General features: G+C 54.6%; 1 protein-coding gene across 1 annotated transcript in view; it reads left to right on the top strand.

Moving 5' to 3' along the window:
* Positions 1 to 2,113: 2,113 nt before the first annotated feature.
* CACNA1C (calcium voltage-gated channel subunit alpha1 C) overlaps positions 2,114 to 21,977 on the top strand; it is a 150,281-nt gene continuing 130,417 nt past the window's right edge. The window contains exons 1-2 of the mRNA XM_029054421.2: positions 2,114 to 2,225; positions 20,901 to 21,222. Of these exons, the coding sequence (XP_028910254.1) occupies positions 2,198 to 2,225; positions 20,901 to 21,222 (350 nt within the window). The 5' untranslated portion in view covers positions 2,114 to 2,197. The remainder of the gene's footprint in view (positions 2,226 to 20,900; positions 21,223 to 21,977) is intronic.

Raw genomic sequence — 21,977 nt, 5'->3', positions numbered from 1 at the left:
ATTAGCACATATAATAGTAGCAGGAACACTAACGCTAATATTAGGAGCACGGGCAGAACTATTAGTACGGTGAATAAAATTAGTATTTTATTAATGGTGTGTCCATATCTATGATTCTATTTATTTTGATGGTATTGATGCCTGACTACAGGTTTCGTTTTTCTGTCTGTCTCCCCCTTTTAGACCGTGAGCCCGTTGTGGGGCAGGGATTGTCTCCACCTGTGGCCCAATTGCACATTCCAAGCGCTTAGTACAGGGCTCTGCACCCAGGAAGCGCTCAGTAATTACGATTGAATCAATAGTAACGGCAGTTTTAGTATTAGCAGGAGCAGTATTAATACTAGTAGAATATCTGGAGCGGTGATAGCAGTAATATCGGGAGCAGTTTACTCTTAGGGGTAGTAAACATTCATTCAATCGTGTTTATTGAGCGCTTACTGTGTGCAAAGCACTGTACTATGCGCTCGGAGTGTACAATCGGGCAACAGATAGAGACAATCCCTGCCCAACAGTGGGCTCACGGTCTAAAAGGGGGACACAGACGACAAAACCAGTAGTCAGGCATCAATGCCATGGTAATAATAGTAATAATTCATTCGGTTGTAGTTATTGAGCGCTTACTATGTGCAGAGCCCTGTACTAAGCGCTTGGAGTGTACAACTCGGCAACAGAGAGAGACAATCCCTGCTCCACAACGGGCTCACAGTCTAAACGGGGGAGACGGACAGCAGAGCAAAACAGAACAAAGCAAAACAAGTAGTCTGGCTACAAATAACTGGATTATTTGTTAAGCGCTTCCTACGTGCCAGGCACTGTACTAAGCACCGGGGTAGAGACAAGCCGATCGGAATGGACACAGTCCCTGTCCTCCCTCCATCCAGGGGGCTCAGAGTTTTAATCCCCCTTTCCCAGACGCCGTAACTGAGGCCCAGAGAAGCAGAGCGAGGTCACGCGGGTCACACAGCCGGCAAGTGCCGGAGGTGGGATTAGAACCCAGGTCCTTCCGACTCCCCAGTTGACACCCTCCTAAGCCAAACTGCTTCTCCGGAGCACCAACCTCGGGAGGACCAGCAGGAGAGGCAACTCTATTCGAGTTGAAGGAGCGGCGGCCGAATCGGTGTAAGAGGTGGTAGTAATAAGAATCGTGATGACGGAATTTGGCTTACTCTGTGCCGAGCACTGTTCTAAGCGCTGGGACAGATCGACGGTTGTCAGGGGGTCCCCCTTGGGGCTCACCGTCTTCATCCCCATTTCCCAGACGTTACCAACATCAACACCGTCGACGAGGCCCAGAGCAGTTGAGTGACTTGTCCCAAGTCGCCCAGCGGCCCGAGTGGCCGAGCGGGGATTCGAACCCACGCCCTCCGACTCCCGAGCCCGGGCTCTTGCCCCGGGTCGTGCTGATGGAGGGCTGGCGGGGTGCGGGGCGTTGGGCTAAGCGTTGGGGAGGGCATCGAATAGGGACCCCCCTCTCTTGCCACCCGGGCCAGGTGCCGGTGGGGGTAGAAGGGGGTGGAGATGGGGGGATTTGGGGGAGGGGGTGGGGGGGAGGCTGGGGGGAAGGGGTTGGGGGGCTTTGGGGGGGTGGGGGAAGGGATTTGGGGGGGATGGGGACGGGGAATGTCGGTGGAGCATCTGACACATCTGGAAGCGCTCAGAGCGTCTGCCTCCGGAGGGAGGGGAGGGGGATGGGCGGGGGGAGGGGAAGGAGGAGGAGGAGGAGGAGGAGGAGGGGAGGAAGGGGATCCCGCCTAGGTCGGTCGGTCACTCTGCCCGTCCGTCCTTCTGTCCGCCCGTCCGTCCCTGTCCGGCGCCTTTGCAGAAGCGGGGTCGGGCTGGGGACCCCCCGACGGGTCCCCCGGCCCCGCCCCCCCAAGACAGGAGGGAGGAGGAGGAGGAGGGAGGAAGAAGAAGGAGGGAGGAGGAGGAGGAGGAGGAGGAGGGGGCATCCGGGGTCCGGGGTCCGGAGTGGGGCAGGCCCGGATGGGCCGAGGATGCGGTGCGGAGCCCCGGCGGCCGCACCTCCCGCACCCACACCCGCACCGGGAGGAGGAGGAGGAGGAGGAGGAGGAGGAGGAGGAGGAGGAGGAGGAGGAGGAGGAGGGGCGGGAAGCCCGGGGCTTGGCTGTGGGCTGAAGGCGGCGGGGGTCTCCTCCCCGCTCCCGCTCCCGCTCCCGCTCCCGTTGGGACGAAGAGGATGCACATTCCCCAGGAGAATCACCAAGGTAAGGAGGGACCCCCCCCCCCCATCACCTTTGCCTTCCCCTCCCGGGGGGCGTCCAGCCGGGGCCCGGGACCCCCCCTCCTCCCAAGCCCCCCGCGGGCTTCCCCCGATGGGATGGGATGGGGCCGGCGGTCCCCGGGGGGATCGGGGTCCGGAGGAAAGGGGGCACTCCCACAAGCTTTCCCTGTCCGGGAAGGGGAAAAGGGGGCAGAGGGGCGCTGCGCCGGACCCCCGCCCCGGACCTTCCCGGGCCCCCCAGGACCCCCCCAGGACCCTCCTCGGGTCTTCCCCGGTCCCCTCGGGACCCCCCGGATCCCCCCAGGACCTTCTTCGGGTCATCCCCGGTCCCCCCAGGACCCCCCGGACCCGCCCTGGACCCCCTCGGATGGTCCCCGGCCCCCCAGGACCCCCCGGCCCCCGCAGGACCCCCTCGGATGGTCCCCGGCCCCCCAGGACGCTCCCCGATCCCCCCAGGACCCCCCGGATCCGCCCCGGATCCCCCTCGGATGGTCCCCGGACCCCCAGCACGCTCCCGGTCCCCCCAGGACCCCCCCGGACCCGCCCTGGACCACCCCCGGATCGTCCCCGGACCCCCTGGACCCACCCCGGTCCCCGCCCCGGGACCCTCCCCGGCCCCTCCCCGCCCCCCAGGACCGGCCGGGCCCCGGGTCCCTTGGGCAGCCGGGTGTGGGTGGCCGACGGCCCCCCGGAGGCCGGGGTGGCGACGGGCGGGTTGCGGCTGTGTGGCCACACGAAAACACGCACTCACACAAGCGCCCCCAGACACGCACACACTCGCTCCCACACGCACACACTCGCCCAGACGCACACTCGCCCAGACACATACTCGCCCAGACGATCACCGTCAGATGCTTACACACACACACACACACACACACACACACACACACACACACACACACACACACCCCTACACCCCCATCACACATCTGAACCCTCGCACACGTATCCCCATCCACCATACAACCCCCACCCCCAGCAGGCACACACACACAGTCACACCCGCATCTCCACGTACACACTCCCTTCGTGCGACCCTGGGGGAGGTTGTCCGTGGTGGGGGGGCTCCAGGTTCCAATTGGCAGGGCCCAGCCACCTCCCTCTGGCAACGTTTGTAGGGCGAGCGGTCGGTGGAATTCTCTCTCCCGCGCCCAGGCCGCCGTGGCCACCCCGGTTGCCCCCTCGCCGACTGCCCCCCTAACCCGGGAACCAGAGGGGTCATCGGAGAACTCCTCTCTAGAGAAACTTTCTGCCCCATGCCCCCACCCCCCCAACCTCCAGTATCCCCCCCCATTCCAAAGCCTTGTCCCGACCTCCCCGGTTGATGGTGGTGGTCTTACTGGGAAGATTGAGAAGTCGGATGGTGGGGCGGAGTACTTGAGTTACCCTTCACCCTGCCTCCCCCCTCGGGGTGCCTTCGTGTGTGTGCGCGTGTGTGTGTGTGGTGAGTGGGTGGGTGTTTGGGTCTGTGACTCTATCTTCTTGCTGGGGACAGATGGGGTCACTCGTGGTCAGTTTCTAGTCCTCCTCCCGGGGCCGGTGGCCGATTGAGGCCTTCCCCCCCCGGCCCCCAGACTGGTTCCCCCCTAAATCCACCCTCCGGACTCTTCCCTCTGCTTGCTTTGCTGCCACCCTCTCTCCTGCCCCTGAGGCCACTGTGCCCATTGCCCCTCAGGACGAGGCCGGCCGGTCAGCGGGGGCGGCCAGACGGCAGCCTGTGGTCCCCTCTCCCTCCTCCCCCGTACCTCCTCCTCCTCCTCCCTCTCCCTGCTGAGCGGCAGGTGTCTGGGGAGGGGATGGGAAGGGGGTGATCTGGGTGGGATGGGGTGACCACATGACCCGGGGCCTTAATCTCCCTGTCTCACCCTGGTCCAGCACGCGGGGAACCGAGGGACCCTCCGGAGGGAGGCCACGGCATCCACGGTCGGCGGTGGTGTTCGTAGTGATGGTGGTGATGAGAGTTTAATCACCACCGGAGGTTGCCCCTTGGGCCTCTCGCTCCTCCGGCATCATCTCCCTCCACCTCAGATTCTCAGCCCCCTCCCCCAGACCCCCTCCATCCCCCCGCACCTGCCCCCCACCCTTTCCCCCTTCCCCACCGTGGCACACCTCCTCTCCCCGGAAGCGGAAACCCAGGCCGTGTGTGCGATCGAAGGTGTGCATGGGGGGGCTGTGCCTGTGTGAACGTATGTGCGGGTTTGCCCGTGCGTGTGTGTGCACGCTGGGTGTGAGTGTGTGTCAGTGGGTACGCGTGCCCATGTGTGTCGGCGCGTATGCCGCGCGGAGGTCGGTGGAGATGGGTGTTTGCGGGTGTGCGCGCCCGGGTGACAGAGGGATGGGGACCGAGCGATGGGGGGGAGACAGGTGAAGAGACAGAAGCAGAGACGGAGGGAGAGAACGGGGGGCGGGGGGAGAGTGACGGTGACCTGGGTTCCTTTTCAGCAATATGCCAACGCTATGGCAACCCTGAACCCAGCTCTCTCCCGAGCAGCTGCAGTGATTATATAATTCCAGGGAGCTGTTTGCCATCCATCCCCGGGTGCAGATTCTGTGGGGAAGAAGGGCAGCCCCCCTCGCCCGAGCCTCCAAGTCCTGTCCTTCCCCCAGCCCGGGCCCCCGGGCCCTCCCCAGAGGCCCGGAGGGACGCAGGAGGCCCAGGGAGGCCTACACGAGGAAGGGGGAGCTGTCGCTTAAGGACCGGAGCTTCAACCTGGGTGGAACAAGCAGGGAAAAGCCACTGGGCGTTTGAGGTCTCGGCTGGGGCGGGAGGCATCGACTGAGTCCGGTCCTTTCAGGCCTCGGGAGGTGGGCTGGGCCTGGGGTTGCGGGTCGGAGCCTGGCCACGTCCAGAAGTTGCTTTGGAAGGGCGGCGGGGGGATCAGACGGTGCCATCTTTCTCAGGATGAAGAGGAGGAGGAGGAGGAGGAGGAGGAGGGCCATTTGGTTCTAGGGTCTCAGATTTGACCAAGGCCTCACCGACCCCTCTTGGCTTCCCTGTTCCAATCCATCAATCAGTGGTATTGACTGAGTTGTGGGCAGGGAATGTATCTGTTTATTGTTTTATTATACTCTCCCAAGCACTCAGTGCACAGTAAGCGCTCAATAAATATGTTCGAGTGAATGAATGAATAGTGCTTAGTGGGTCCAGAGCACCGTACTAAGCGCTTGGGAGAGTACAGTCGATAGTACTGGGTGCTGACTGCGTTCTAATCCCGGCCTCACCACTTGCCTGTCGGGTTGCCTTGGACAGTTTCTCTGGGCCTCAGTTTCCTCATCTGTTCTTTCTCTCTTTAGACTGTGAAACCCGTGTGTGAATCTCAGGTGGGACAAGGACTTTATATGACCCGATTACCTTGTCTCTATCCCGGGGCAGAGCCCCGTGGGAGGTGCTTAACAAATAGTCTTATCAAGTAATTGTATTTATTGAGCACTTACTGCATGCAGAACACTCTGCTGAGCACTTGGGTGAATACGAAATAGCACTCAGCAGAGAGAGTAGTCATGTTTCCTGCCCACATTTAGCTTAGAGTCTAGAGGGGAGAGACAGACATTAATATGAATAAATAAATTATGGATATGTACATAAGTGCTTATGGGGGTGAGGGCGGCTGAATAAGGAAGCAAATTGCTGTTATTATTATTACTAACATTAATAATTATGGTACTTGTTAAGTGCTTATTATGTGCCAAGCACCGTTCTAAGCGCTGGGGCAGATACAAGGTGATCAGGTTATCCCACGTGGGGCTCACAGTCTTCATCCCCATTTTACAGATGAGGGAAGTGAGGCCCAGAGAAGTGAAGCGACTTGCCCCATGGTCACACAGCAGACAAGTAGCAGAGCCCGGGATTAGAACCCATGCCCTCTGGCTTCCAAGCCCGGGATCTTGCCACTAAACCACATGGCTTCTCTCATTAAGAATAGTCACTTTACCTCACCGGGTCTCAGTTTTCTCCACTTGAAATGGAGTTGGAACATCGGGTTGCCTCAGGGGGATGGGGTGAGGGGGAAGAAGAGATAAGTGGTGTGAAAGTAGTTTGGAAAATCAAAATATCACCGAAAAATAAAAACAAAGATAAGAGATGACGTGGATGGCTATAAGATATGACGATGAGGAAGGGGAGAGAATGGGGGAATGTTGGGAATGGGGATGGAGGTGATGAGGTTAATGGTGATGATAATGATCTCAGTAATTAACTTCTTAACTTCTCTGGGCCTCAGTGACCTCATCTGTAAAATGGAGGTTAAGACCGAGAGCCCCACGTGGGACGGGGCTGTGCCCGGCCTGATAAGCTTGTATCTATCCCAGCACTTAGAACAGTGCTTGACACATTGTAAGCGCTCAACAAATACCCCAAAATAAAAAAAGTCAATCAGTAGTATTTGTTGAGTGCTTACTGGGGGCAGAGCGGTGGACTGAGCACTTGGGAGAGTTCAATAAAAGAGTTGGTAGTCATTTTTCCCTGCCCACAAGGGGATGTTATCTATTACTCTACCTCAGCGTTTAGAGCAGTGACTGGCACATAGTAAGCGCTTAACAAATGTCACCTTATTATTATTATTAGATTGGAAGGTCCTTGAGGGCAGGTGGAAGGTGGGCTAGCCTTTTCCTTCTCCGGAACTTGCCTGAGCGGATTGGAAGCAGCAGGAGATGAGGGAAATGGAGATGGGGAAAAGGGAGGATTTCAACTGGGGGTGGTAACTTCAATCTAGAGAATGGGGAGAGAGAGACGGAGATGGGGAGACGAGGAGGGAACGGGGGAGCGTTTACTACAGTGCTCTGCACGTGGATAAGTCCCCAAATACCACTGATTGAGAGAGGGAGACACAGGGAGATGGGGAGTTGAGTAGAGTGCTCTTCACATAGTTAAGCACTCAGTGCCACTGAGAGGGAGATAGAGGGAGAGGGTCGGAGAGATGGGGAGAGGAGAGAGCATAGTACAGTGCTCTGTACACAGTAGATGCTCAAATCCTTTGAAAAAGAGAGGCGGGGGGGAGATGGGGAGAGGAGGAGAAAGCGTAGTGGAGTGCTCTGCACACAGTAAATGCTCAATAAATGTCACTGGTTGAGAGAGGGAGACGCAGAGAGAGAGATGGAGGGATGAGGAGAGCGCTGCACACAGTTAAGCGCTCAATACCATTGACTGGGGGGGGGAAGAGAGAGATGGGGAGAGAGCTTAGAACAGTGCTCTGCACACAGTAAGTGCTCGATACGTTCTATTGATTGAGAGAAAGAGAGCGACAGAGGTGGGGAATGGGGAGAGGAGGAGAGAGCTTAGCACAGTGCGAGGCACACAATAAGTGCTCAGTACCACTGAGCGAGGGAGACAGAGGAGGAGAGAACTTAGTACAGTGCTCTGCACACAGTAAGAACTCAGGAGAACAAGAAAGAAAAAAAGAGAACCTTAAGTGAGCAGATGTGGCCCGAAGGCTGAGCGGAGAGGGCTAACGGCAGATGGAAGCTGTAGTAGAAGGGCTCAGAGCCAGGGAGAAAAGACTCCACCAACTAGTAAGTGCTTAACAAGTACCAAAATTATTATTATTATTAGCCAGGGAGAATTACCCATCAGTGGCAGAAACACAGAGGGATCGAGACAGGTGGGAAAAAGGGGGATAAAGAGGAGGGAAAGTCCAAAAGCTTCAGCTTCCTGCATTTCCTCTGCAGGCCCCCTTTTGCAGGCCCGCAGCCTGATTTTTAACAATGACAACCATAATCATACTTGTGAAGCGCTTACTATGTGTTAAGCACTGTTCTCGGCGCTGGGGCAGATTCGAGTTAATCGGGTTGGACCCGATCCCTGTCCCACGAGGGCTCACAGCCTAAGTAGGAGGGAGAACTGAGGCACAGAGAAGTGAAGTGACTTGCTCAAGGTCACCCAGCGGACAGAGTGCTCTGCACGCAGTAAGCGCTCAATAAATAACATCGATTGATTAATTAAGAGAGGGTCCGCAGCTAAGAGATCTTTCTCTGGCCAGCGGTGGGGGACTGGACTGGTCGGTGGAGAGTCTACACAATAGGTCATCTAGTAAAATGGGGTTTAAGTCTGTGAGTCCCATGTGGGACAGGGACTGTATCCAACTTGATCACCTTATAGTCATTCATTCATTCATTCAATCGTATTTATTGAGCGCTCACTGTGTGCAAAGCACTGTACTAAGCGCTTGGAAAGTCCAATTCAGCAATAAAGACAGACAATCCCTGCCCACACCGGGCTTATATCTACCTCAGTACTTAAAACAGTACCTGGCACAAAGTAAGTGCTTAAAAAATGCCACAATTATTATTATCAGCCTCCTTGTAAGTAGAAACTTTTCATACTGAGGGTGTGTCGGGTCATGGGCGGAAAGGCAAGACTATTATTTATAATACTATATATTAATAATAATAGCATATCTTAAGCACTTACTATGTGCTAAGTGTTGCGGGAGGTACAAGAGAATCAGGTTGGACCCCGTCCCTGTCCCCGACAGGGCTTTCCACTCTAAGCGGGAGGGAGAACAGATATTTAATCCCCATTTTACCAACAAGGAAATCAGTCGGTGCTATTTACTGAGCGCTTACTGTGGCCAGAGCACTATATTAAGCGCTTGGGAGAGTCGATAGACAGGTTCGCTGCCCACAGTGAGCTTATTGTATAGAGAAGGAGAGAGATATTAAGATAGAGAAATAAGTTACAGATAGGGACGGAAGTGCTGCGGTGCTGAGGAAACTGAGTCCAGACACGTTAAGTGAGGAGAAGGGCGAGCGAGATGGGGTTTAAGGGGGCAGGCTGGGGTTTGAAGGGTGAACAGATGGGAGAGACCCGGTTTGGGGGTCTTAAAGCCCCTCGGACCCTCGGTTGGCGATACGGGAAAACTCAGAAGACTGGCTGTTTGGTGTTTTTTTTTTTTGTATCTAAGCGTTTAGTAAGTGTCAGGCTCTGTACTAAGCACTGCAGTAGAGGAAAGCTGATCGGGTTGGACACAGTCCCTGTCCCACATGCGGATCCCAGTCTTAACGCCCATTTTCAGATGGGGTAACTGAGGCACAGAGAAGTGAGGCGACGTGCCCAAGGTGACACAGCAGACAAACGGCAGAGCGGGGATTAGAACCCAGATCCTTCTGACTCCCATGCTCAATGCACTAGGCCACGCTGCTTCTCTATTTCCCAGAAGCAGCATGGCCTAGTAGTGGAAAGAGCCTGGGCCGGGGAGTCGGAGGACCTGGGTTCTAATCCCGACTCTGCCAGATGCTTGCTACGTGACCTTGGACAAGTCACTTAACTTCTCTGTGCCTCAGGTCTCCTGTTCTCCCTCCTACTTAGACTGTGAGCCTCACGTGGGACAGGGACTGTGTCCCACCTAATTCCCTTGTATCTACCTCAATGCTTAGAACAGTCTTGGACACATAGTAAGTGCTTAACAAATACTATTCAGAAAAAAAAGATCAATCAGGGTCACCACCGTGGCTGTCACCTTCCAGAATTCCCTCTGTGGGCCTGGAGCCTCTGGGAATAACCGGCCTCGACTTGGGTGTCCCCGGCTAGCGGGCGATGGAGGCGGGGGCCAGAGGGCCGGCGGTCTGCGGGCACAGAGCTCTGGGCACCCGTGCCACCCTGATCTCGCGACCTCTCGGAGCCTCCAGTTGACCGGCAACGATTTCTCCGCCGTTGCCCGCTGGAACCTAGCGGGACGCGGAGGAAGAAACATCTCGGGTTCCCAAATCCGGGTGGCGGAGGGGTGATCTTCCCCGAGGTGCCCAGGGCCCGAGCGCTGACTCGGTTTCCCACTTGGCACCGGCATCGCGATCGCCTCTGATATCACCTACCCACAGTCTGCCCTCCTCCTGTCTCCCGGAGGGTGGCATATTTATATGAGAAGCAGCGTGGTTCAGTGGAAGGGAGCGCAGGCTTGGGAGTCAGAGGACGTGGTTCTAATCCCGGCTCCGCCACTCAGCTGTGTGACGTTGGGCAAGTCACTTCATTTCTCTGGGCCTCAGCCACCTCATCTGTAAAATGGGGATGAAGACTGTGAGCCCCACGTGGGACAACCTGATTACCTTGTATCTACCCCGGTGCTTAGAACAGTACTTTGCACGTAGTAAGCGCTTAACAAACACCACTGTTGTTGTTATTATATGTGAAGGGGTCAGAGCGGGTAAGAACGAGGAGGGTTCGGTCTCTTGCCCACACATGGAACGCTGCGTGCTGTGTCCGCCCATGTGTGACCTTGGGCAAGTCACTTCTCTGTGCCTCAGGCCTCTCATCTGTAAAATGGGGATTGAGACCGTGAGCCCCATTTGATTGTGTCCACCCCGAGTATTACAGTACTTGGCACATAGTAAGCACTTAACCAATACCACAGTGAATAATAATAATAATAATAATGGTGGTATTGGTTAAGCGCTTATTAGAACACGATGTCAGATGGAACATACCGTGGAAGTCCGCCGGAAGCTACGTTGAGCACCCGCTAACAGTAATGACCAAGTTCTGGTGCTCCGAGTTCCAGTGCTCCACCCTCTCGTGCCCCATGTTCCGATTCACTGATGCTTCATGTTCAGATGCTCTGATGCTCCAAGCTCGGATGCTCCGAGCGCCTGTTTTCCTTTCTCTGTTGCTCCAAGCTCCAGTGCTGCACATTCTGGTGCTTCAAGGGCCAGTGGCTCCACGTTTTGATGCTCTGATGCTCCAAGCTCCAGTGCTCTGAGCTCCTCTGCTCCTTTCTCCGCCGCTCTAAGTTCCAGTGCTCCACCGATGCCAATATTCCATGTTCTGATGCTCTGATATTCCATGCTCCAGTTCTCCAAACTCCAACGCTCTATAATAATAATGATGGCATTTGTTAAGCGCTGACTATTGGCCAAGCACTGTTCTAAGCACCCGGGGAGATACGAGGTCATCAGGCTGTCCCACGTGGGGCTCACAGCCTTCACTCCCATTTTACAGATGAGGTAACTGAGGCCCAGAGAAATGAAGTGACACAGTCACACAGCCGATAAGCGGTGGAGCTGGGATTAGAACCCACGACCTCTGACTCCCAAACCCGGGCTCTTTCCACTAAGCCACGCCGCTCTACACTCGGATGCTCCCAGTTCAAACTTTCCGTGTTCTGGTGCTCTGCACCGTGCTCCGATGCTCTGAGGCGCCACGCTCCGGTGCTTTTGACGCTCTGATGCTCCACGTGCCGGTGCTCCGTCTCCTGATCTTCTGATGCTCCATGCTCCGGTGCTCGGGCGCTCCACGCTCCGATGTTCCAGACTCTCGGGTTTCCGAGAGCCGATCTCATTATGCCCCTCCGGAGATGGAGAAAGGGGCTTCCAGGTGCTGCTGGGAGAAAATGACAACTTCCAGCCTTTTCCAGCTGGCCCCATCCCTCCCCACCTGCCTTCATCTCCTGAAATATCTCTGCTTGGTCTCCTGCTCTCTCCACCGGTCCCGAGCACTGGCTAGAGCTCCCCTCTCTTCTGGAAAGATCTCCGGCTCTTTCCCCAGCCTGGAGTGCCCTCCCCTTTCCTCTTCACCTCCTTCAGAACTTAGTCCCAACCCACCCCCTCCTTGAAGTCTTCCCATCCCTCCTTTGGACAGTAAGAACCGTTGGTTATCTCGGCAAATGATTTCTCTTTATCAGATATATAATAATAATTATTACTGTGGGATTTAAGTGCTTACTCTGTGCCAGGCGCTGTACTAAGCACTGGGGTAGGTACAAGCTAATCAGGTTGGACACAGACCCTGTCCCACACGGGCTTCACGGTCCTAATCCCCATTTTACAGATGAGGGAACCGAGGCCCAGAGAAGTGAAATGACTTGTCCGAGGTCACTCGGCAGACAAGCGGTGGAGCTGGGATAAGAACCCAGCTCCTTCTGACTCCCGGTGCTCTATCCGCTAGGCTTCCCTACAGTCTGCGGGAGTGTGTTTTATGTGACTGGAGTCTTTGGGGGAGCGTGTATGTATATGTTTTGTGTGAGTCCAGAGGGGAGTGAATGTGTGTGTGTTTGGTGCGAGTCCATGTGCATTTGTGTTTTGTGTGAGTGTGAGTCCTCTGGGGAGTATTTGTATTTTCTGTGAGTCCATGTGTAAGTGTGGGTGTGTTTTCTGTGAGGACGAGTCCACGGGGAAGTGTGGACGTTTTGTGTGGATCCACGGGGAAGTGTGTGTGTGTGTGAAAATGTGTGTATTTGTGTGCATTTGAGGGTGCATACATGGGCAGATGCATACGTGCTCCCTTGTATCTGTGTCGGGTTGAGGGAGGGCATGTGTGCGAGTGTGTAAATGTGAACACGTGCGTGCATCTGTGCGTGCGTGGGCGGGGAAGGGCACGTTGGTGGGTGAGCGAGGCTGGGGCCGGTAACGACCGGTAACAACCGGTAACAACGAAAGGGCTTGAATGGGCTTTGGGGTAAACGGGCTTTTGGATTTTTAGCCAGGATCTGCAGAGAGAGTCTTAGGGCTAACCGGGGCCGGGCCGAGCGTGGGCAGCCACTACCAGGACGGCCCAGTCCCACATCCGGAGCCCCTGGCCGTCTATCAATCGATCGATCGATCAATGGTATTTATTTTATTTTATTTAAATGGTATTTGTTAAACGCTTACTACGTGCCAGGCACCGTTCTAAGCACCGACGTAAATACAAGCTAAACAGCTTGGACGCCGTCCATGTCCCTCGTGGAGCTCCCGCTCTTAACCCCCATTTTCCAGACGAGGTCACTGAGGGCCAGCGCAGTGAAGTGACTTACCCGAGGCCACACCTAGCAGATAAGTGGTGGAGGCAGGAATAGAACCGGATCTATGTATATATATCTGTAATTTTAGTTGTGTATATTAATGTCTGACTCCCCCTCCAGACTGTGACCTCACTGTAGGCAGGGAATGTGTCTGGTTTTTGCTGTATAGTACTCTCCCAAGGGCTTAGTACAGTGCTTTACACACAATAAGCGCTCAATAAATATGAATGAATGAACCCCGGGTCCTCTGACTCCCAGGCCCGTGCTCTATCCATGAGGCCACACTGCTCCTTTGTTATTTATTACTATTACTCATTACCGTCTATTATTTCTTCACGTTTCAGCACTTATGTGCAGAGCACTGCTCTAAGCACTTGGGAGAGTACAATCCAAGAGAATCAGCAGCCACGTTCCCTGCCCAAACCGAGCTTCCGGCCCTGGCTCAGCCCCAGGGCCGGGATCTCGGGACGGGGGGGAACAGGCGGTGGTCTCCCACCCCTGCACCCCCAGCCCCAGGGCCGGGACGGCCAGTTCCGACAGCCGCGTCTGTTTCCACTTGTGCGTCTCCCGCCGCCCCAGCCCTTGTGTGCTTTGAACGCCTGCCAGCGGGAGCCGATCAATCGAGCCCGGTGCACACGTGGCCTCTGGGCCCGGCTCCGGGGATGCGGGGAAGTCATTCCCGGAGCCGGGAGAAACCGCCCTTCCCCGGCTGGGCCTTCCGGGCCCGGGAGAGGGACCACCATATGGAGCCGCTCAATAAATGTCAACAGTCACAGAGGGAGAGCTCACCCCTGGGCTAGGGAAAGGCGGGCAGTCGGGCCCAGCGGGGTAGTCTCCTGCTCTGCCCCTGATGCCAGGCGGTCACTGAGGGGGTTTCACTCTCCCCTTCTCTCCAGACCAACCCCCCGCAACCTACACCCCGGGACCGGCAACCCGGGACAATCTGAACCTGCACCGGGGTTGGCAGGGTTGGACAAAGTGGCTTTGTTTGTTTGGTTTTACGGTATTTTGTTAAGCGCTTATGACGCGTCAAGCGCTGTTCTAAGCTCCGAGAAGCACGGCGGAGTGGGTAGAGCCCGGGCCTGGGAGTCAGAAGGTCATCGGTTCTTATCTTGGCTCCGCCTCTTGTCTGCTGTTTGACTTTGGGCAAATGACTTCATTTCTCTAGGCCTCAGTTTCCTCATCTGTAAAATGGGGATTGAGACTGCGAGCCCCACGTGGGACAGGGACTGCGTCCAGCCCGATTTTCTCATATCCACCCCAGCGCTTAGAACAGCGCCTGGCACATAATAAGATCTCAACAGATACCATAATTAATATTATTACTACAAGTTAATGAGGTCAGACACAGCCCCCGTCCCTCGTAGGGTTCGCAGTCCAAGTAGGAGGGAGACAAGGTAACGAGCTCATTGTGGGCAGGGAATGTGTCTGTTTATTGTTCTTTTGTACTCTCCGAAGCGCTTAGTAGAGTGCTTTGCACTCAGTAAGGCGCTCAATAAATGCGACTGAATGAATGAATCCTTATTTTGCAGTTGAGGAAACCGAGGCACAGAGAAGTGAAGGGACTTGCCCGAGGACACCCGGCACACAACTGACAGAGCTGGGGGGAGAACCCAGGTCCTCCGACTCCCAGGCGGGGGCTCTAGCCACTAGGCCAAGCCGCTTCTCAGCCGGAGAACGGCCAGGACGAAGAGGAGGAGGAGGGGCGTTTCAAAATCAGTGTGGCCTAGTGGGTAGAGCTTGGGTCTGGGAGTCAGACGGACCTGGGTTCTCAACCCGACTCCGCCACTTGTCCGCTGCGTGACCCTGGGCAAGTCGCTTTGCTTCTCTGGGCCTCAGTTCCCTCCCCTGGAAAATGGGGGTTAAGACTGCGACCCCGGTGTGGGACAGAGACTGTGGCCAACCTGATTAACCTGTATCTACCCCAGCGCTTAGTACAGCGCCTGGCACGTAGTGAGCGCTTAAGAGATTCCATTAAAACAAAACCCCATCGGGTAGAGGATTTGTTTCGTTTTGCCGTCCGTCTCCCCCTTCTAGACTGCGAGCCCGTTGTCGGGTAGGGACCGTCCCCACCTGTTGCGGAATTGTACTTTCCGGGGGCTCAGTACAGTGCTCTGCAGTAAGCGCTCAATAAATACGATTGAATGAGTGAATGAAAGGAGGAGGAATCACTGTGGAGACGTGCGTGCATGCGTGTGCGTGTGTGTACGAGTAAACATGCAGTCAGTGTACAACGGCTGTTTAGAGCAGCAGGGGAGTGCCCCGCAGAACCCCTCCCCACCAGGCCGCAGAGCACCTCCCACCCCCAAACGCCCCCGGCCTGCATGGGTTAACACAGAGGAGGGACACCACCCTGGCTCTTAGCAAATTCCCTTCAAAAACCTCTGGGATTCAGTAATGCAAGACAGTTGTCTGGATTGTCCCTGTGTCCCCCGTCCCTTCCCACCCCCCCTTCTCTCTCTCATTGTCTCTTTTTTGATATGTCTCTTTCTCGCTAGATCTCTGCCGTCTCTCTGTTTCTCTCTGTTTTTAATCTCTCTATCCCTCTCCCTCTTTCTCAATTTCTCTCTCTTTTCTCTCTCTTTTTCTCTATGTCTCTGTTCTTCTCTCTGTTTCTCTCTATCCCCCTCTTTCCCTCTCCCTTTCTATCCTTCTCTTCTTCACTCTTTTCTCTCTTTCTCTGTCTCAATGACTCCGTCCCTGTCTCACTCTCTCTTTTCCTCCGTTTTTCTCTTTCCATGTCTCTTCGACTCAATTCCTTTCTCTTTGCCTTTCCCTCTCCCTTTATCTCACTCTGTTTTTCTCTTTTCCTCTCTCTTTTCCTCATTTTTTCCATGCCTCTCTGACTCTGTTCCTGTCTCTCTATCCCTCTCCCTTTCTCTTTTTCTGTTTCTCTTTCAATTTTTCTCTTTAGGTCTCTCTCTTTCTCTCTATGCCTCTATGACTCAGTCCCAGTCTCTGACCCTCTCTCTTTCTCTCTGTTTTTTTGGGCTTCTTTCTCGCTTTCTCTCTGTCTCTTTTGTCTCTGACTCTATCCCTGTCTCTCTTTCTCTCTGTTTCTTTGGGCTTCTTTCTGTCTTTCTCTCTCTTTCTGTCTCTGACTCTCTCCCTGTCTTCTTGTCTCCCTTTCCCTCTTCCTTTCTCTTTCTCTTTACTCCCTTTCTCTATGACTCTCTCTCTCACACATACAATCTGTCTCTGTGACTCTGACCCTGTCTCTACCTCTTCCTCTCCCTTCTCTCTTTCTTTCTATGACTTCCTCTCTCACACACGCACACAATCTGTCTCTGACTTTGTCCCTGTCTCTCTCTCCCTCTTTTTCCCTCTCCTTTTCTCTCTCTTTCTCTCTATAACTCTGGGCAGGGATTGTCTCTATTCATGAATTGTACTTTCCAAGCACTTAGTACAGTGATCTGCCCATAGTAAGCGCTCAATAAATATGATCGAATGAATGAATGAGTTCTCACAAACACACGCACACAATCTGTCTCTCTGACTCTGTCCCTGGATCTCTATCTCTCTTTCCTTCTCCCGTTCTCTTTTTCTCTCTATGACTATCTCTGACACACACATACACCCAATCTGTCTCTATGACTCTTTCCTCGTCTCTCTCTCCCTTTTCTACTCTTTATTTCCTCCTTTCTCTCTCTCTCTGATTCTCTCTCACACACACATACACACAATCATAAATGTTTACGTAGGAGGCATAGCAATTTGGGGTGTTTTACACCTTTATTGAGGGGTTATGCTTTGACTGGGGAGCTGAGTCCGGGGACTTTGAGTTTTTGTTTCTCTGGAGTTTGGATGGGTCTTAAAGTCAGACCCCGGGCAAGTCGCTTCAGTTCCGTTTGCCTCAGTTCCCTAGTCTGTAAAATGGGGATTAAGACCGGGAGTCCCATGTGGGACGGTATCTACCCCCAATGGTTAGTACAGTGCCTAGCACATAATAAGCACTTAACCAATACCCATAAAAATAATAGGCATCTGTCCTGCCCACAGTGAGCTTATAGTGAGAATCAGTGTGGCCTAGTGTATAGAGCATGGGTCTGACAGTCAGAAGGACCTGGGTTCTGATCCTGGCACTGTCACATATCTGCTGTGTGACCTGGGGTAAGTCGCTTCACTTCTCTGGGCCTCAGTTCCCTCCTCTGTAAAAAAGGGGATTAAGGCTGTGAGCCCCAAGTGGGGCAAGGACTAGTCAACCTGATGAGCTTGTATCTACCCCAGCGCTTAGTACAGTGCCTGGCACAGAGTAAGCGCTTAACAGATACCACAATTAGCCGAGCTGAGGAGGCCTCAATGAGGTAATTAGATAAGAGCAGCCCCTCCCGCCTGTCCCCTTCAAGCCTCAATCTGGGGAAACGATGTGTCCCCATCTGGGGGGGTGGGGACTCCCCCCATCCTCTCCCCTCCACCCTGCTGCCGCCTAGATCCCTCAGTCAGGCAATCATATTTATTGAGCGCTTACTGTGTGCAGACCACCGTACTAAGTATTTGGGAGAGTTTGATACAACAATAGAACAGACACATTCCCTACACTCAGCAAGCTTACAGTCTAGAGGGGAAGATAGACAATATCAATAAATAAATTACAGAGAGGTACATAAGTGCTGAGAGGCTGAGATGGGGGATGAATAAAGGGAGCAAGTCAGGGTGACACAGAAGGGAGCGGGAGAAGAGGAAAGGAGGGCTTAAGGATGGCCTCTTGGAAGAGATAATAATAATAATAATAACCGTGGTATTTGTTAAGCGCTTCCTATGTGGCAGGCACTGTACTTAATGTTGGGATGGATACAAGTAAATCGGGTTGGACCCGATCCCGGTCCGGCATGGGGCTCACAGTCTTAATCCCCATTTTACAGATGAGGTAATGAGGCCCCGAGAAGTGGAGTGACTTGTCCAAGGCCACCCAGCAGACAAGTGGCGGAGGCAGGATTAGAACCCATGATCTTCTGACTCCCAGGCCCGGGCTCTAGTCGCTAGGCCGTGCTGCTAAATGCCTTCAATAAGGCTTTGACGGCGGGGTTGCCGGGGGAGAGTGAATGGGGGAAGCCCCCTGGCATCCCCGACTTCCAGTGGCTCGGGTGGACGGGACCAGGGCGGACAGGACCGGGACCGGGGCGGGAATCGAGCAGCGGGGAGGCTGGGAGATGGGGCCGAACTCCTTCTCGGTGGCAGCTTTTCAGCTGGCAGCTGGTTGTGGGCTTGGAATTGGCGTTTTAATTTGAAAATTGGGTTCCGAGCCCAGGGTGGTTATTTGCTGCTAAGAAAAGCCCATCAGCGACACCAAGCCTCAGGGCTCGCCTTCCTTGGGGGGGCGGTCCTCGATTTGAGGGGTGGGCGGGCGGGGGACCTGGGAACGGTGGGATTTACCGGGCCTCTTCTCTGGCCAGGAGACCCTCCCGCCTCACCCTGGAAGTGGTCACTCCTGGAGAGTCATGTCAAATCCATCTGTCTGCTGTGGGACCTTGGGCAAATCACTTTACTTCTCTGTGTCTCAGTTCCCTCATCTGGGAAATGGGGATTAAGAGCGTGAGCCCCATGTGGGACAGGGACTCTGTCCAACTTGATTAACTTGTATCTCTCCCAGCGCTTAGAACAGGGCCCGACACGTAGTAAGTGCTTAACAAATGCTATTACTGTATTATAATAAATCCGGGCGAAGCGACATGTCAGGCCGGAAAGATCTGTGACCTTTCAGCATTTGATATTTGCCCTACCCCAGCCCTCTTTTTTAATGATATTTCTTAAGTGCTTACTATGTGCCAGGCACTCTACTAAACACTGGAGTAGAAACAGGTTATCTGGTTGGACATATCTGTAATTTATTTATTTATATGAATGTCTCTCTCCCCCTCTAGAGTGTAAGCTCGTTGTGGGCAGGGAATGCGGCTATTTACTGTTCTATTGTCCTCTCCGAAGCCCTTAGTACAGTATTTTCCACACAGTAAGTGCTCAATAAATACGATTGAATGAATGAATGACACAGCCTCTGTCCCGCATGGGGCTCACAATCTTCATTCATTCATTCAATCATATTTATTGAGCGCTCACACACAGGAAGCGCTCAGTCATGCGATGGAATGAATGAATGAATGTGTGCAGAGCACTGCACGAAACACTTGGGAGAGTACGCTATAACAATAAACAGACACATTCCCTGTCCACAACGAGCTCACAGTCCAGAGGGGGAGACAGACATTAATAGAAAGAAATAAATTGCAGTTGTGTACCTAAGTCTTCACCCCCACTTTACAGATCGGGTAACCGAGGCCCAGAGAAGTGAAGCGACTTATCCAAGGTCACACAGCAGACAAGTGACGGAGCTGGGATTATGTACATATCTATAAATTACATATCATAAATTATTTATATCAATGTCTGTCTCCCCCTCTCGACTGTAAGCTCATTACAGACAGGAAAAGTGTCTGCTAATTCTGTTGCGTCGCACTCTCCCAAGTGCTTAGTACAGTGTTCCGCACGTAGTAAGTGCTCAATAAATACCACTGAAGGAGCACGAAGGAGATGTGGATTCTAATCTCAGCTCTGTCCTGGCCTGCCGTGTGATCCTGAATTAGTTACTTACCCTCTCTGGGCCTCAGTTTCCCCCTCTGTAAATTGGGGACAAGATACCTGCTTTCCCTCACTCTAGGATGTAAGGTCCCTGTGGGCCGGGACCTCTTCTACCAACTCTGCTGTACAGTACAGTGTTCTGCACACAGCGCTCAATAAATAGGATTAACTGATTGCCAAGAAGCACGTCCAATAATGATAATTTACGTGCTTACTCTGTGCCAAGCACTGTCTAAACGCTGCGGTGGATGCAAAGAAATCAAGTCAGACCAGTCTCCGTCTGCCGTGTCTGTTTGTCTGTACGTCTAGCTGACCGGCTAGCTACTTGCGTGCCTGACTGGCTCTCTGTTTTTGAGTCTGACTGTCTTTTTGTGTGTCTGACCGTTTGCGTGTCCGTCTGGCCGTTCATCTCTCCGACAGGCTCTTTGTCTCTCTGACTGGCTGCGGTGTTTATGTGTCTGAGTGGCTGTTTGTTTGTCCGCCTGTGTGTCTGATTTTGCGTCCGTTTCCCTGTGTCTGGCTGTCTACTTTCTGGCTGTTTGTGTGTCTGGCTGCCTGTCTGACCGTCTGTCTGTCTCCCGGGCTGTTTAATCTGTCTACGTGTCTGCCTGGCTGGCTATCTGATTTGTGTGTCTGACTGTCAGGCTATCTGTGCGTGTGTCCGATTGGTTGTTTGTCCGCCTGGGTGGCCGTTCATCCATCAACGCGCCAACCTGGCTGGCTGTCGGATTTGTGTGTCTGAGCGTCAGGCTATTTGTGCGTGTGTGTGTGTGTCTGACCGGTTGTTTGTCTGTCTGGTTGCCCGTTTATCCGCCTCCGTATCTGGCTGGCTATCGGATTTGTGTGTCTGACTGGTTGTGTATCCGTTGGCGTGCGTGAGGATCCGGCTATGTGTGTGTCTGCGGGTTTCTGTTTGTCAGTGTGTCCAGCTGGCTTTTTGTCTGCGTGTCTTTCCCTGTGTGCGTCTGTCTCCGTCGCTGGAGTCTCCCTCCGAGGCCTGCGGTTGAACTCTATCTCTACAGTCTCTGCCGCCGGTCAACCCCTGACGTCTCTGCCCCCAAAGCTCTCAAGAAGCAGTGCGGCCTAGCGGAGAGACCGTAGGCCTGGGAGTCGGGGCACCTGGGTTCCAACCTTCGCCGCTCTCCTGCCGCGTGACCTCGGGCGAGTCATTTGCCTCCTCCGGGCCTCGGTGACCTCCTCTGTAAAATGGGGATCCCCTGCCGGTCATCCGGGCCCCTTAACCGGAGAGACCCTCGTCGCCCGGGACCCGACGGCCTCGCGTCTACCCCAGCGGACGGCTCCCGGCCCGGTTTCGGTCCCGGGGTCGGGCGACGGTCTCTGACGGCCGCGCCCCCTCCCTCTCCTGTCTCCCCCAGGCTCTGCCCACGGGAGCCCCCGCCCGGCTCACGCCAACATGAACGCCAACGCGGCCGCGGGCCTGGCGCCCGAGCACATCCCGACGCCCGGGGCGGCCCTGTCCTGGCAGGCGGCCATCGACGCGGCCCGGCAGGCCAAGCTGATGGGCAGCGCCGGGCACGCCACCATCTCCACCGTCAGCTCCACCCAGCGGAAGCGCCAACAGTACGGGAAGCAGAAGAAGCAGGGGAGCGCGGCCACGACCCGCCACCCCCGGGCGCTGCTCTGCCTCACCCTCAAGAACCCCGTCCGCAGGGCCTGCATCAGCGTCGTCGAGTGGAAGTATCCTTCCTGCCCGCAGGGGGTGGGGCGGGGAGGGACGGGGGCCACCGGCCCTGCCTCCCGAGGGTCCCTCATCCATCACGGCGGGGGCCCGAGTGCCATCCCCGCCACTTTCGGTTAAGGGAAAGAATGGTGGGTTTCTTATGATATTCGTCCATTCGTTCATTCCATCGTATTTATTGAGCACTTACTGTGTGCAGAGCACTGTACTGAGTGCTTGGGAGAGTGGCATAGTAGATGGAGCCCAAGCAGGAGGTCATGGGTTTTAATCCCGACTCCGCCACTTGTCTGCTTGCCTTCTATGCCTCAGTTCCCTCATCTGAAAAATGGGGATCGAGACTGTGAGCCCCATGTGGGACAGGGACTCTGTCCAACCCGATTTTCTAGAGAAGCAGGATGGCACAGTGGATAGTCTGGGAGCCAGAAGGTCATGGGTTCTAATCCTGGCTCCGCCACTTGTCTCCCGTGTGACACTGGGCAAGTCACTTGACTTCTCTGTGCCTCAGTTACTTCATCTATAAAAAGGGGATTGAGACTCGTGAACGCCTTGGGAGACAGGGAGTCACACGCTCGTATCAGCCTCAGCGCTTAGAACAGTGCTTGGTACATAATAAGTGCTTAACAGATACCATCATCATTATTATTATTAGTGCACTGGAACTATAAACAGGCACGTTCCCTGCCCACAGCGACCTTACGGTTTTGCTTACTCTGTGCCAGGCACTGTACCGAACGCCGGTGTAGATGCAAGCTAA

The sequence above is a fragment of the Ornithorhynchus anatinus genome, chromosome X4 (genome assembly GCF_004115215.2).
Source record: "Ornithorhynchus anatinus isolate Pmale09 chromosome X4, mOrnAna1.pri.v4, whole genome shotgun sequence".
NCBI classification, from domain to species: Eukaryota; Metazoa; Chordata; class Mammalia; order Monotremata; family Ornithorhynchidae; genus Ornithorhynchus; species Ornithorhynchus anatinus.
This window is presented reverse-complemented; position numbering and strand designations above follow the sequence as displayed.